The sequence below is a fragment of the Phyllostomus discolor genome, chromosome 13 (assembly GCF_004126475.2).
Source record: "Phyllostomus discolor isolate MPI-MPIP mPhyDis1 chromosome 13, mPhyDis1.pri.v3, whole genome shotgun sequence".
Classification (NCBI taxonomy): domain Eukaryota; kingdom Metazoa; phylum Chordata; class Mammalia; order Chiroptera; family Phyllostomidae; genus Phyllostomus; species Phyllostomus discolor.
In genome coordinates this window covers 46,932,070-46,945,070 of record NC_040915.2, presented here as the reverse complement: position 1 = coordinate 46,945,070, position 13,001 = coordinate 46,932,070, and the positions used below count along the sequence as shown (strand labels likewise).

Sequence of the window (13,001 nt, the reverse complement as noted above, 5' to 3'; positions counted from 1 at the left end):
CAGAGCATCGTCCTGGTAAGGGAAGCTTGCAGGTTTGATCCCGGGTCAGGGCACATACAAGAATCAACCAATGAGTGCACAGATAAGTGAAATAACAAATTGATGTTTCTCTCTCTCGCCCCCCCTTCCTCCCTCCCTCTCTCTCTCTCTAAAGTCAACCGATACATTTTAAAAAATCCACAAACACTGACAGAAGGGAACGTGGCTCACAAAACCCACCTCAACACTGGGTGAGCTGAGGGCTATTCATCACACAGGGAAAGGATGCTTTGCCAAACTCAGTCCTCCTGCCCGTATTTTAAATTTTCTACTTCGCCAAAAGCCCATTTTCTCACAGCCTTCGGGAATCCATCATGGCACAAAGCGAACACCGACTCTGTACAGAAGGCATCCATCAAACCTACCACATGCAGGTGCTGGGCGGCGCGAGGGCTCTGCCCAGGGAGCTCAGGGACTGGGCAGCCAAACCGTGCACTCACAGCAGGACGGGGTGTGGCAACACAGCCACCACCCCAACCAACCGGTTAGGAGGGTTGGGGAGGCCCGGGGAAAGGAGGACAAAGGTCTTCAGTCGAAGTGGGGACAGACCGGAAGCAAGAGACGAGCAGCCCCCAGGAGGCTGGGGCGTGAACGTGGTTTAACTGAGAAAGTAAAGGGCATTGTGGGATGACTGAACACATGAGCCCATGGGAGCAGCCCCGAGTTTTAAGGTGTTTGGTTACTGGTTCCGACTGCTGGGGGGATGGGGGCAGAAGAATGGAGGGTGGTGCGCCAGGAGTGTAACTGGGGCGAAATGTCCCATGGCCTGGAAAGTCTGTGGCCACGGCCAGGCGTCCAGGGCCAGGCGTCCAGGGCCAGGCAGGGAAGGTGGGTCAGGGCACGGGGACTGCAACGGCTTCATCTGTCACTTGATCCAAGAACCTGGCCTGACTCTCACCAAGCGAGCACGTCTAACTAAGTTCATGGTTTCCTTATCTACACGTGGAGGCTAATGAAACTTCCAAGACCACCAGAGCCCGGGCGGAGAAGTGCTCCCTGTGCTCGAGGCCTGAGAACAGAGGTGGCAGCGCTCTGTGATTAGGGGGCGCCACACACCTGCGGGGGGGGGGGGGGGCCCTGGTATGCGGCAGACCACCCACACTGGCAGAATGAAGCGGCCCCATGGCCCCACTGTCCACCTGTGCCGTTCATTCATTCCCTTCCCACGCCTCCAAGTGCACATCTGAAAAATGGGGATAAACCCCATTACGTCACAAGGCTGTGAGGAAGAGCCGTCCACATAAGCGCGACAGCACGCATCCCTTCAGACTGCAGCTGGGGGCTTGCCCCTCCGGTAGGAGAGCAACGAGGCTGGCTCGGAGGAAAACGAGTAATGCCTCCAGGGGGCAGGAAGGACACCCTGGTTTGCAGCTACGGGGTTCACTGCCGGGCCAGGGAGCAGGGGTGGGACCCGAGGAGCTCTCCTGGCAGACATTTGTGAGCTCCCTAGGTCCAGGCTGCAGCCACCAAACCTTCCCCAGGAGACCCCCCGAACACAGCGGAGTCTTCCACGGAAAACAGAACCCCTGGAGTATGCATGCCTCGAAGGCCAACCGCACACACCGCTGCGGCGTTACTCCTTGCGTCTCTGGCTAAAGGGCACTGAGAAAGAGATCCAATTTCTTTTTTTTAATGTGTAATCCAAGTACCTTCCAAGGTCTGGATCCACTCTCTCCTCCCCACCCTCCAACACCTGCCCACCCGCCCCGATGCCTCTACCCCCCGTTTCCCTGCGCTGTGCTGTGGGACGGGCTCTCACTGCCCACTCATCTCTTCTTTAAAGACTCGGGACACTCACTCAAGTACGATCAAAAGACCCTCCCGGCACGTCTCTGTCCCTGAATCGTGCAGACTGACTCCGTCTCCTGCCCTGGCTTCCACCTCCCCTGACCGTCCTCGCTTGTCCCCCCTCTAGATCCTCCCATGAGTATAAAACACACCGCAAATGCAGCGTGTCACACGCTCGCTCGTCTCACTGCCCACCGGACCACGCAGCCCTGCAGACCACGTCGGCCCCATGTCCCGTAGCCTCCTCCATGGCAGCTGTTCTCAGTTCGTAAGAAATAGGCGCCAGGCAGTTGGAACACTGTTAGTTTTCCAGCTGACAAGCAGGCGATGAGCAAAAGAAGCATTAGAAGACAAGGACTAGTGACTAAAGTATTATTTTTTTTAAACTCCTAACGACTCCCCCAAAATATTAAAAATAAATAAACAAACAATAAAAACAAAAGAAGCTCCTAACGACTGCTTGAGTCTTTACTGCACATCTCAAAGACAAAACTGAAAAAAGTCCCAGCCGGCTTGGACCGATGGCTGAGAACAGATGAGATGGTGGTGGGTCAAGCTGGACAGAATGCAGGTTAGATGAAAGAATGGGGGGAAGGGCCCTCCAGCGGGGAGGGAGTCCCAGGAACTACAACGAAGGAGGAAAAGAATCAACAGAAAGGGAAGATAAGCGGGTGTGTGGGAGACGCCCCATCTGTTCTGTTCGCTCACCCTCACCTGCCCTGCCCTAGAGACGGAGAGCACAGGCCCTCCGCCAGGTCCTACTGCCACTGAACACCTCCACCCGCAGGTAAAGGGCACCTCCCAGGCCGTGGAGGGTTCATTCGTGGTGTTAGGCCGTTTCCTTACTCTGAAACAGTTTGCTCGAACGGAAAACCAAGGCTGATGGGTGTGCTCTACGTCAGAGGTCGTGAAGGGGCAGCCCCCTGACCAGCTCTGACTCACTGACTGTGTTGGACGAGTATGATGAATTAGCCGCCAACGTCTAAAAATCAGTGAACTCCTGATTAAAACTGCAGAATTTGACTTCTCTGGAAACATCGGAAAACATGGTAACAATCAGCCTGTGATCCCACGTGGTCGAGAATGGCCAGAGCGAGGTGGCAGCTGCCCCTAGAAAGGGTGCACACAGGCAAAGGGGGTCCCCAGTGCAAAAGACAACCTAAGCACCAGTGACCTAAGCTGGTTATCCAGTCGCAGAACATTCTCCAGGCAAGTCCCAGTGTGGGGCCACCTGCCTTTGGACCCCAGGAAGGTCAAACCTGACCTTTGAACCTGTGACCTCTGAAGGGGCCCTCTGCAGCAACCTCAGCTGGCCTCGTGAGTCTCATGCTCAAATCCAAGGCTGGTCCTCCTTTGTCCTGCCTTTCCCATCCCCAGATCTTGACTCCTGTGAGTTCCCATTTCCAGCCCAAACTGTCTGGTTCCAACCGCCATGATGTAAAATTCAGCCAAAAGCCTGTGCAGTGAAGAGCTGGGGGGACGGGGGGAGGGCGCATCTCGAGGAGAAAGCTGTCGATGTCACGGCGGCGTGAATCTGTGGCCGTCCTTTGCGGTGTTTTTGTTTCTGTTTTGTTTTCATTCACGTCTTCCGGTTTCTCGGGGATGATCCGACACGGCATACACAATGAAACCCCAGTGGTTTTGCTAGTTTTACAATCTGAAAGGGAGGTCTACACACAGAACTCCAATTCAGAACAAATGCCTTGCAGAAAATAACAGTTTAACTAAAAAAAAAAAAATGAAGATAAAGATGGACACCAGCTTTCTTTTGGACACCTTGGCTTTTTTGGAAAAGCAAAGTCGTCTTAAAATGCTGCTTCTGCCACTGAGCCTTCCTTCCCAGTGTGCGGCATGCCGGTTAAGAGCCTGAGTATTGGAGCCAGAAGACACGGGTTTGATGCGAGTGCGGGCAGTTCTTGGCTGCACGAGCGTGGGTAAGCTCCGGCCTCAGAGCCTCAGTTTCCTGTTCACCTGGTGAGGGTGATGCACACACCAAGTGCGCAGGTCTGCGGAGAGGACCCAGTGACAGAGCCGGCACAGGAAAAGTGCTGTGGACACTGCCTGGCACATGGTGAGAGCTCAATACCTGGGAGCCATTATTCGTCTCGCATACATGACCTTCCTCAGCTCAGACCGGAGGGAGGGAGTCAGCAAATGTCCAAAGCAGGGAATTCACCCAGCAAAGGGTGGAGAATGGGGAGCTGCCCTGTGGGCTCCCCGAGCATGAAGGTGGGATGGGGGTGGGCAGTCCCGGCCCCTTGGTGTCCCCTCTAAAGAGCAAGGGCTTCCTTCCTGGGCCACTGAGCTCTAATCTGAGGCGGCCCCGGGGAGGGCGCTGCAACCAGAAGCCACCAGTGGCACGCTGCTGGGTGCCTTCAGAGCCTTCCCACGCTCCCTCCCCAGCTTGGAGGCCGAGAAGTTGAGTGTTCTGGCTCATGAAGCGCTCTGAGAGCAAATGCGAGCTTAGACCCCCCTAAGGCGACGGGGAAAGAGCGGTGCGGCGGGCGCTCCCGCCAGCACCCAGCTGTCGCTGCTGCCATTTTGACGCGGCAGCTATCTGCATGTGGAGGGCAGAGATGGCATCTCATGGCAGGGGGGCCCGAGGCAACAGACAGGATCCCCCACGAAGACGCAGAGGGCCGAGAAAGCGAAAGGCTTCAAGTTTCGCTTATGAGGCTGGAACCCAGCATGCCGGGTGCTTGCTCATTTTAATTGGTGCCTCCGCCGGCCCGGTGACACCCGGCATTCTGCCTCGGCGAGGCCCTAAGAAAACCGGGGGAACGACTCCGGCGGAGCCAAATGCCCACGCTCCCTGGGAGGCCGCGAAAGTCTAATTGCTGTTTGGTCTCCAGCTGCCGCGCTGTCTCCCTTCCCGGCTTGGCGGGGGCCACCTGCTGGGCCAGGAGCGAGGCGCACGGGGCTCGGATCTTGGCCTGGGTTCAGGACCCCCGCTCGCGTGCCGTGATATTGCAAACAAGCCGAGTCTCTGGCCATGATGAAAACGCTTGTGACCGGTCGGGCACTCACGTGGGCATCACCCACATGGGCTCACTAAATGCCCCCGACAGCCCCCTTGGGAGATGCTCTCTGACCCGAGCGTACAGACAAGGAGGCTGAGGCCTGGAGAAGCTAGGCCCCATACTTAGCTAGGATGGGAGACCCAGCACTTGACTCCAAAGCCCACAGGCCTGACCACTCCACTGCCCAAGACACCACAAATCGCAAAAGCTACGCAAGTCTCTCTGGCTTCACTCTCAGGCAAGTACACTAGGGGCAGTGGGTCAGGGAAAGAGCTGCAGGTTTCTGCGACGGAGCCCACCTGGGGTTGAGCATCCTGGGATATGCACCCACTGTTCTTTCCAGCTCACCTTGGCTGCGTCTGCCCTAAGGCCAAGAGCGCTGGCCCACCTCAACTGAGCCTGGTGCCAACGGGCTCTGGCTGCATGAACACTCTGGAAAGAGAGCCAGAGCACCACGTGTTGACCCCCCTGCAAAGAGACAATGACCTTCCACACCGCTAGATACCACACTGGGCTCCAGGGAACAGCCAATGGCAATAGTAGATGTCGGGATGAAGGAGGGAGAGATCCTCTTCTGCTCCATCCCCTTAAACCTTATCGGGGCATGGCTTGTCACCTGCCAACCATGGACTACCAGCACCAACGTGGCCCATGAGACTACTCTGCCACCTCCCTGGCCCCCAGCCCCTTTTTCACCCAGAGAGGGCATAACACACAGGCCCATCTTAGGCAGCTGTTGCACTGAAAGGCAATGAGCAGGCAGAGGCTAAGTGTGACCTGTATTCCCTTGAAAAACCCCTTGTATTATTGCCCACGACATTCAGACCGTGTCTAGTGGTGGCCCAGGCCACGGCCTGAGGCCCAGAGCTCGGCCTGTCTCTAAACTGCACTGTCAGAAGGCCAGCCCCGCTGAACTGTGTTCAAGGTTATTCCTAACTGCAAGCTTTAAATACCTCTGCTCATACCTGCCTCCTCTATCAACCTGACATTTTCTGCCTATGAGTCACTCATTAGCATTTCGGCAGCCACCCTCATGGCCCAGAGATGCCTGAGTCTTGGAAAAAAATCCATCCTTACCCACAGAAGGAAAAAAAAAAATCCCAAACCCTCCAGTTCCACACAGGGATAATGCCCCATCATACGTCATCCCTAGACGGAATCAAGGGTCATGGGCAGCACAGCCAGATTCCCAGGTACCTGCATCCGGGCAAAGAGCAGGAGAGTTATGGGCTGAACCACGTCTTCCTACGATTCCTCTGTTGGAGCCCGAACCCCCAGGACCTCAGAATATGGCTGTATTTGGAGAGAGGGCCTTTACAGAAGTAACCAAGGTGACACCATGAGGTCACATGGGTGGGCCCCATCCCATCTGACTGGTGTCCCCATGAGAGAAGACGAAGACACAGGCACACAGACCGAGAGAGGAACAGGTCAGGGAATGGTGAGAGGGCGGCCCTCTGCAAGCCAGGGAGAGCGGCCCCAGAAGGAAACGTACCTGCTGACCCCCGAGCTTAGACTTCCGGCCTCCAGAACTGGGAGATAACAACTTTCTGTTGTTCAGACCCTGAGTCTGCGCTGTTCTGTTGTGGCAGCCCAAGCCGAGACAAGGACCACGTCGGGGCAGAGCCAGAGGAAGAGGCGCTGGTGACAGCCGCCGGGTCGCGGCGGAGGCCAGGCTGGACCGAGGCTCACGCCCTTAGAAAGCCGGCTTAGCTGCCAGTGCCTGGTGCCCAGGGAGCGCCCACTCTGCTGCCAAAGGCTTCTGCCTGCACCCTGCCAGCTCCGTTCGACCTCAAGAGTTACGTCAGCCACAGAGGGCGGCTTCTAGGACGATCAGCTCCACTGGGAGAAATGAGACCCAAACCACCGGTTCGGAGAAGAGACAGGGGGACACTGCCCACCTCTGACTAGGACCCTCAGACAACGGCCACTCTCACCAGCGACAAGGCTGCAGAAACCCGACTAGGTTCATTTTAACCACAGCCTGTTGGATGCATCATCGAGCTGGGTGATAACCATGATGCATGGGACTCAGGCCTAGTAGGTGGTCGGACGGCTAACTCAGGAATTACCACACAGTGAGCTACTTGTAATAATGGAAGCCCAGTCGAGATGCCAAAGCAGAAAGGGGCACTCATTAGCCCTGTCAGTGGCGGGGGGAAGGGTCAGAGAGACGGGATCGCTGGCAGGACTTCCAGGACAGAAGTGAAGCTCATGAGCAAACGAGAGGCTGGGATGGGCATCCCGCCCTGAGTCCCCAGCCAGGCGGAGAGGGGTGAGAAAGCATGGGGGGGCTCCCGGAACTAGAAGCAGTGCGACACTGTGGGCTGAGGCAGGGAATGCCACGGGCCGGGTCAGAAGGGCTGGCACACACGAGGCCTCATAAGGAACTGGGCCCTCATCCGGGAGGGGACAGGAGGCTTGGGCTGGGGAGCTTCGGGCTGGGGGAATCGCCTGGCTGGATTTGTGTCTGAGACGGAATGCTCGGACGACAAGGAAGGGGGACGCTGGGTGGAAGAGCAATGCCGACATCCGAGCGTGCAATGCCCAAGGCCTGTATGCAGGGACAGCAGGCCTCCCGGGAATCTTCTCCTTCCTCAGACAGGCCCTGCCGTTTCCCAGCCAGGCCTGGTGCATACTGCACCCCCTCATTCTCCGAGGTTTTAGCAAATACCCCAGTAAGAGGGTGAGAGGAAACTGAGGTGCTAACACACTGGGCGGCATTATATTTTGTTTTTCTTTTTTTTTTTAAAGATTTTATTTATTTATTTTTAGAGAGAGGGGATGGGAAGGAGAGAGGGAGAGAAATATCAAAGTATGGGAGAAACATTGATTGGTTTGCCGCTCGCACGCCCCCAACCAGGGACTGGCCCACAACCCGGGCATGTGCCCTGACCGGGACTCAAACCGGCGACCTTTCGCTTTGTAGGACAATGCTCAACCAACTGAGACACGCCATTTGGGGCTATTTTGTTTTTCTCAAGAAACAAACCCAAATCAGCCAACGACTTTGCCAGGATAAGGAGGGCCCCCCTTGGAGACCTATCCAAGCTTAGCTTTATTGTCTTTTTGGAATATTTCCTACTCATCGAGCTCTGTCCAAAACCCGACCTTGACACAGGATCAGGCTGCTCTGTGCACTTCGATCCCACAGGAGAGCTGGACACCCTGCCATCAGCTCTGACACCTTGGAAGGACTTAAAAGTGGCACGCAGAAAAGGAGAAATGTAGAACACACCACCACGGTCAGGATTCCAATTTAGAATCTTGAGCCTCTTTCCAGAACGATCCACGCCCTTAGCTTGTCAACCACCCTCCCTTGCAGTCCGTTCCCTTGTTGGCCATTGACGGAAACCCCCCCTCACTACTGAGACTGCGTCACATTCATGACACCCCTTCCGCAAGCCCCAACCCCGTGGCATGAGAGGGAAGATCAGGGGAGGCTTGCTGCTTACTAGCTGTGTGACCTCAGACAAGTTACTTAACCTCTCTGAGGCTAAGATAAATGCAGATAACAATAGCTATCTTCAGACTATATGATGAGAAAATATATGTAAATGCTAAAGGCCAGTGCTCACATTTATTAAGGGCATATGAAGAAAAGGAGGAAAAGAAGCAGGAGGAGCAGAAGAGTGGGGGAGGGAGAACTTGGGAGCCAGACAGTCCTGGGTTCAAATCTCTGCTCTACCACTTGCTGGCTGTGTGACATCAGGCAAGTCGCTTACCCTCTCTGACTCATCGCTTCCTCCTCTATAAAGCAGGGACAATACTGCCTACCCTGCAAAAGGACCTTAGTTAAGGTAACAGATGAAAAAGAGCATACCACTGCGTTTGCAAGCTCTAGCGCATTTAAGAAGTGAGCCTGAAACCAGTCACTGCGTCCTCAGCCCCGGCCGGCATCTCGCCTTCCTCGACCACCCAGGTCTGCCACCCCAGACGGCGTGAACAGGCCAAAGCAAGGAGGCCCTTGCATAGGGAGCCAGGCCCCCCACGGACTCCCATCCAGAGGAACACCGCTCTCCCCACCCCTTCCAGGGGGAGCCTGCGGAGCTCCCTGCGCCCCCACTGTATTCCCTCTGGACAAGGGAGACGGGAGGGCCTGGCTGGTCTTTCCCTGGACCCAAGTGTCTTCACTTGTGACCTGGAGGAGAGCAATGCCCCCCATCCCGGCTCAGGCACACAGCTGGCGGGGGAAACACCTATTTGCTAAGGGACCCTCAAGTGCCAGTCCCTGCCATCTTCGGACCCTGTGTAAAAGGCAAGTTATTTTAAGCCTCTCCTAGACCCAAGGCCTGAGCAAATGAGGCAAATGGCTTTGGGACAAGCACCAGAAAGCTTTTTAAGGCCTCCTGTTCTGCCAGAAACACACTTAAACTTTAAAAAATTTACAGCTCACCACCTCTCTTGGGTTCACTTTGGGCTAGGCTGTGGTTCAGAGGAAGACAAAGCAAAACCCCAAACCCTCCAATCAATGGATCACGACATCGGTTTGCCCCCTTCCACCCTGTGCAGGGCAATGCAGGGATGGAGCCCCAGCGGGAAGAGGCAGCTCTGCCTTCCTGCCAGCAGCTTCTGGCTGGAACAGACGGAGGCCGGTGTTGAAATCTCTTTCTTTTTTTAACCTGGAATGGGGCAGGGAAGCTCGCCAAGGAACAGGTGTGACGGAGGCCTCCCCCTCCCAGCACCCAGGGGCAAGGCCAGGGTGCCTCAGGTGCAAGGGGGACAGGGCGAGGCGCTGAGCGGGGCAAGGGCCGCTGGAAGGGGCAGGATTGGGGGGTGCAGCTTTAGGACCCTACAGTTTCCCAGAAGTGTGTGTCAGATCCTGGGGGTCAAACACAGAGTCGGGCTTTTGGGTACACGTGTCTATTCTCAGACCACCAAGGCCACTACTTACCCCCTGAGGTTGCCCCCCAACCCCCAGCCCCGGCCCACCCCACCGTCTTACTTCTGCTAGGCAGCTCCTCTTCGCCCAGGCCATTGGAGGGAGCCAGTGGGCCACTGCCACCCTCGTCCAAGGTCAAGATGAGGGGAACGTCGTCGTCTAAATTCATGGCCATGGTCTTCTCTCCTGTGGGCCTCAGGATGTGATGTTCAGGGATGCAAATAGTCTCTGCTTTAAGCTGCCATTCAAAGCCACTGGCCTACAGGTGCTTCTCAGAAACTCCTCCATCTGAGGCATCTTCTAGGATTTGGGGATAAAAAGAAAAAGACAATTTTTTTTAGTTTTTCTTTTTTGTAAGGTTATTTAAGACAGGGGAAGAAGAGACAAAAAGGGGGGAGAAACATCAATGTATGGTTGCCTCTCAGGTGGCCCCCACTGTGGACCTGGCCCGCAACCCAGGCATGTGCCCTGACTGGGAATCAAACCGGTGACCCTTCGGTTCACAGCCAGTGCTCAATCCACTGAGCCACATCAGCCAGGGCGAAAAAAGACAAGCATTAAAATACAACCACTACTGATGAAAATCATCTGCAGTTAGGTAGCGGTGATGGTTGCTTAATCGTGCGGACACACTAAAAACCACTGAAATGCACCCCTTTAAAACGGTGGAGTACTGCAGTATACAATAGCGTGAAAAAGTGCGGGGAAAACTCTGCAAGAACCAATACTAAAGCGAATGGCAATGCCTGGAGATGGAGATTAGGACTAATATGTTCCATCTCCACCCCTCTTTGTACCTGTTTGTGTGAGTTGTATAAAGATTTTAAAAGCTGAAAAAAAAAACCCAACTATTAAAACAATAGTAATTAATACTCAGTGAGTGCCTACTAGGTACCAGGGACGACTCCTGCAATTTTTCAGTAAAGCTGATTGAAACGTCATAATAGGTAGGAATGGTACCTCCCGTTACACAGGGGGAGACTTTAAGCTCAGAGAGGTTGGGTAACTTGCCCGAGAACCTCCAGGAAGCAAGACGAGCCTTGAGCTGCACAACCTGACTCCAGCCCCAGGCTACAACTCCCCCCAGTGCAAGGCTGGGGATTTGGGCTGCGCTCGGCTCCCACGACCTGTAAAGAGTTACTGCCACAGGTCACCGACACTGGCCCGTAGTATCCTCTGCTCTCCAGTCACCCAGCAAAAGGCCGCGCATCCCGAGTCCCCGATTTGAAACACTCAGCAGGAGCCTGTACCGAGTTCCTATTTATACACATTCCCATTTCCGCTGGGGAGGACCCAGAGAAAAGCCAGCGCTCAGCAGATCTGATGGCAGACCTTTGAACTTGAAACCAGCAGCAGGTCCCTTCCTCAAGCCCAGGCTTTCTGGGCTCAATCAACTGTGCCTCCACACTTGACTGGCGGAAGGGCAACCCTGCAATTTACTCCTTTCACGAATCATCGGAATAATCCCAAGCAGGTCCCTGGGCGTCAGTGTCTCTTCTTAAAACGAGGCAGTTACAAGTGAGAACTGGTCTGCTTGCTGCTGAGCCTGTAGCTCTCTGCACGGCAAACTTCCTGTAAGATTTTTTATGTTTCCTCCAGATCCGGGGATTTCTTTTGCTTTCAAATCTCAATACCAGGGAGGCAGAAGAGGAAATCCCAAATGAGACATTACCATTTGGCTGTCTTAAGAATTAGGTTTTATTTATTTTGTGGTGGTTGTTGTTGTTTTTTGTTTTTTTTTTTTTGGTTGAACTTTTTTTTTTTTACCACAGAGATTTCCAAACATACTCAAAAGTAGAGAGAATATGTAAATGAACTTCCTAGTAACTTTCACTCCGTTTTGACAATTAAAAACATTTTGCCATTCTCTCCTGTATTTGTTTTGAAGGCGGGAGAATCGACTCACCCCCTCATCAAGAAGTTTCCTATTTTTATCATTATAATCATAAAGGCTGGTGGGTTTTATTTTAACTGTTTAATACATGACTATTTCCTTGCATGCCTTGTCTTAGCTCACGGCTCTCATCTGGGGTTGATCTTGTCCCCTTCCCAGGGGACACTAGCACTGTGTGGATGCATTTTCCATTGTAACCATTCCCCAGAGGTGACGGGGGTGCTAGGAGGTAGAGGCCAGGTTTGCTGCTAAACGCCCCACAAGGCACAGGGGAGACCCACCACGACAGAGTGAGAAGTGGCTCAAAATATTACTGGTGCTGCTGTTGAGAAACACCCACTTCGCAGATTAGGAAACTGAGGCTGGGAGGCGTTCGCCCCGCCTGCCTCTGGGAAGCGCACGGCTGGGAAGCAGCGGAGCCCGGGTTTCGACCCAGGCAGTCTGAATTCCGAAATGCCCGATCCCTGGCCTCCGGCGTAACCCTAATCCTGCTCCCCCTCCCAGAACCAGTTCTGCAGCCTGAATTCATTCCAGCCCATGTTTCCTCGGCGGGGACAGTGAGGTCCCGGGCGGGAAGGGACCTGCCCAAGGGCACACAGTGCAGAGCTCGGGGGGGTCCCAGCCCAGCGCTCCTTGCGCGCCGGGCTGTGCTGCTCGCTCTAGAGAGCGCACAGAAGGGACGGGTCACCCCTAGGGACGGGTCCCAGGGGAGGGCCCCGCGAGCCGTCACGCTGTCTGCTCCAGCCGCCTGACCGGCGCGAGTGGAGTCTCCTGAGGGCGCCAAGGCGGAGAGCAAGTGAGGAAGGAGGGGGGTGGGTACGGAGAGGAGTGCGATTCCCGCACTCCACGTGCACCCGAGCCAGGTCTGGGCCCCCGAGAGGGGGGTCGCCCCAGAGAGACGGGGACGAGGAAAGAGGGTGCAAAGTCCCGGCCTGGACTGGAGGGAGAGAAGCGCGCGGTGACTTCCTCGCAGTCCCTCTGCGCCCGCCCTGCCCTCGCTGCCCACACTCCAGTAGCTAGCGGCAACCCCTTACTCTTACTCCATGCCCTTTGACCCCTGACCCCTGCCCTCTCCTCAGGCCATCCCTTGCACCCCTTAAATTCTTACACGCGCCCCTGCAACCCGGACCGCGCGCCGGGCTCGGCACCGTGCAGCCCAGTCTGCCGGTGGCGCTGCCGTCGAGACCCCGAGCCTGAAGATGTTGCAGCCACCACCACTGCCGCTGCTGCCGCCACTTCAGCCGCTGCCACCACGGCAGCTGCGCCAGCTCTCTCATCTACCGCCTACCGTCCCCTCACCCCTCTGTCCCCGCCCCGTTCCCCCTTAGCTGAGGCCTATTCGCTAGTTTGGCTGCCATGGTGAGTTCTGATTGGCCCA

At 55.4% G+C, this 13,001-nt stretch overlaps 1 protein-coding gene across 4 annotated transcripts in view; it reads right to left on the bottom strand.

Annotated features, from left to right (window-relative positions):
• Nucleotides 1-12,912, bottom strand: part of TPCN1 (two pore segment channel 1) — a 49,360-nt gene extending 36,448 nt beyond the window's left edge. For 2 of the 4 annotated variants that reach the window (XR_004900387.1, XM_036013895.1), the window contains exons 1-2: nt 12,732-12,912; nt 9,793-10,029 (exon numbers count right to left, since the gene is read on the bottom strand). Coding sequence is in view for 2 of the 4 variants with exons in the window: in XM_036013895.1 (XP_035869788.1) it covers nt 9,793-9,904 (112 nt within the window). In the remaining 2 variants the exon portion in view is untranslated. The remainder of the gene's footprint in view (nt 1-9,792; nt 10,030-12,731) is intronic. The other 2 variants (XR_004900388.1, XM_036013896.1) reach the window with 1 other exon arrangement.
• Between the last annotated feature and the right edge of the window lie 89 nt (nt 12,913-13,001).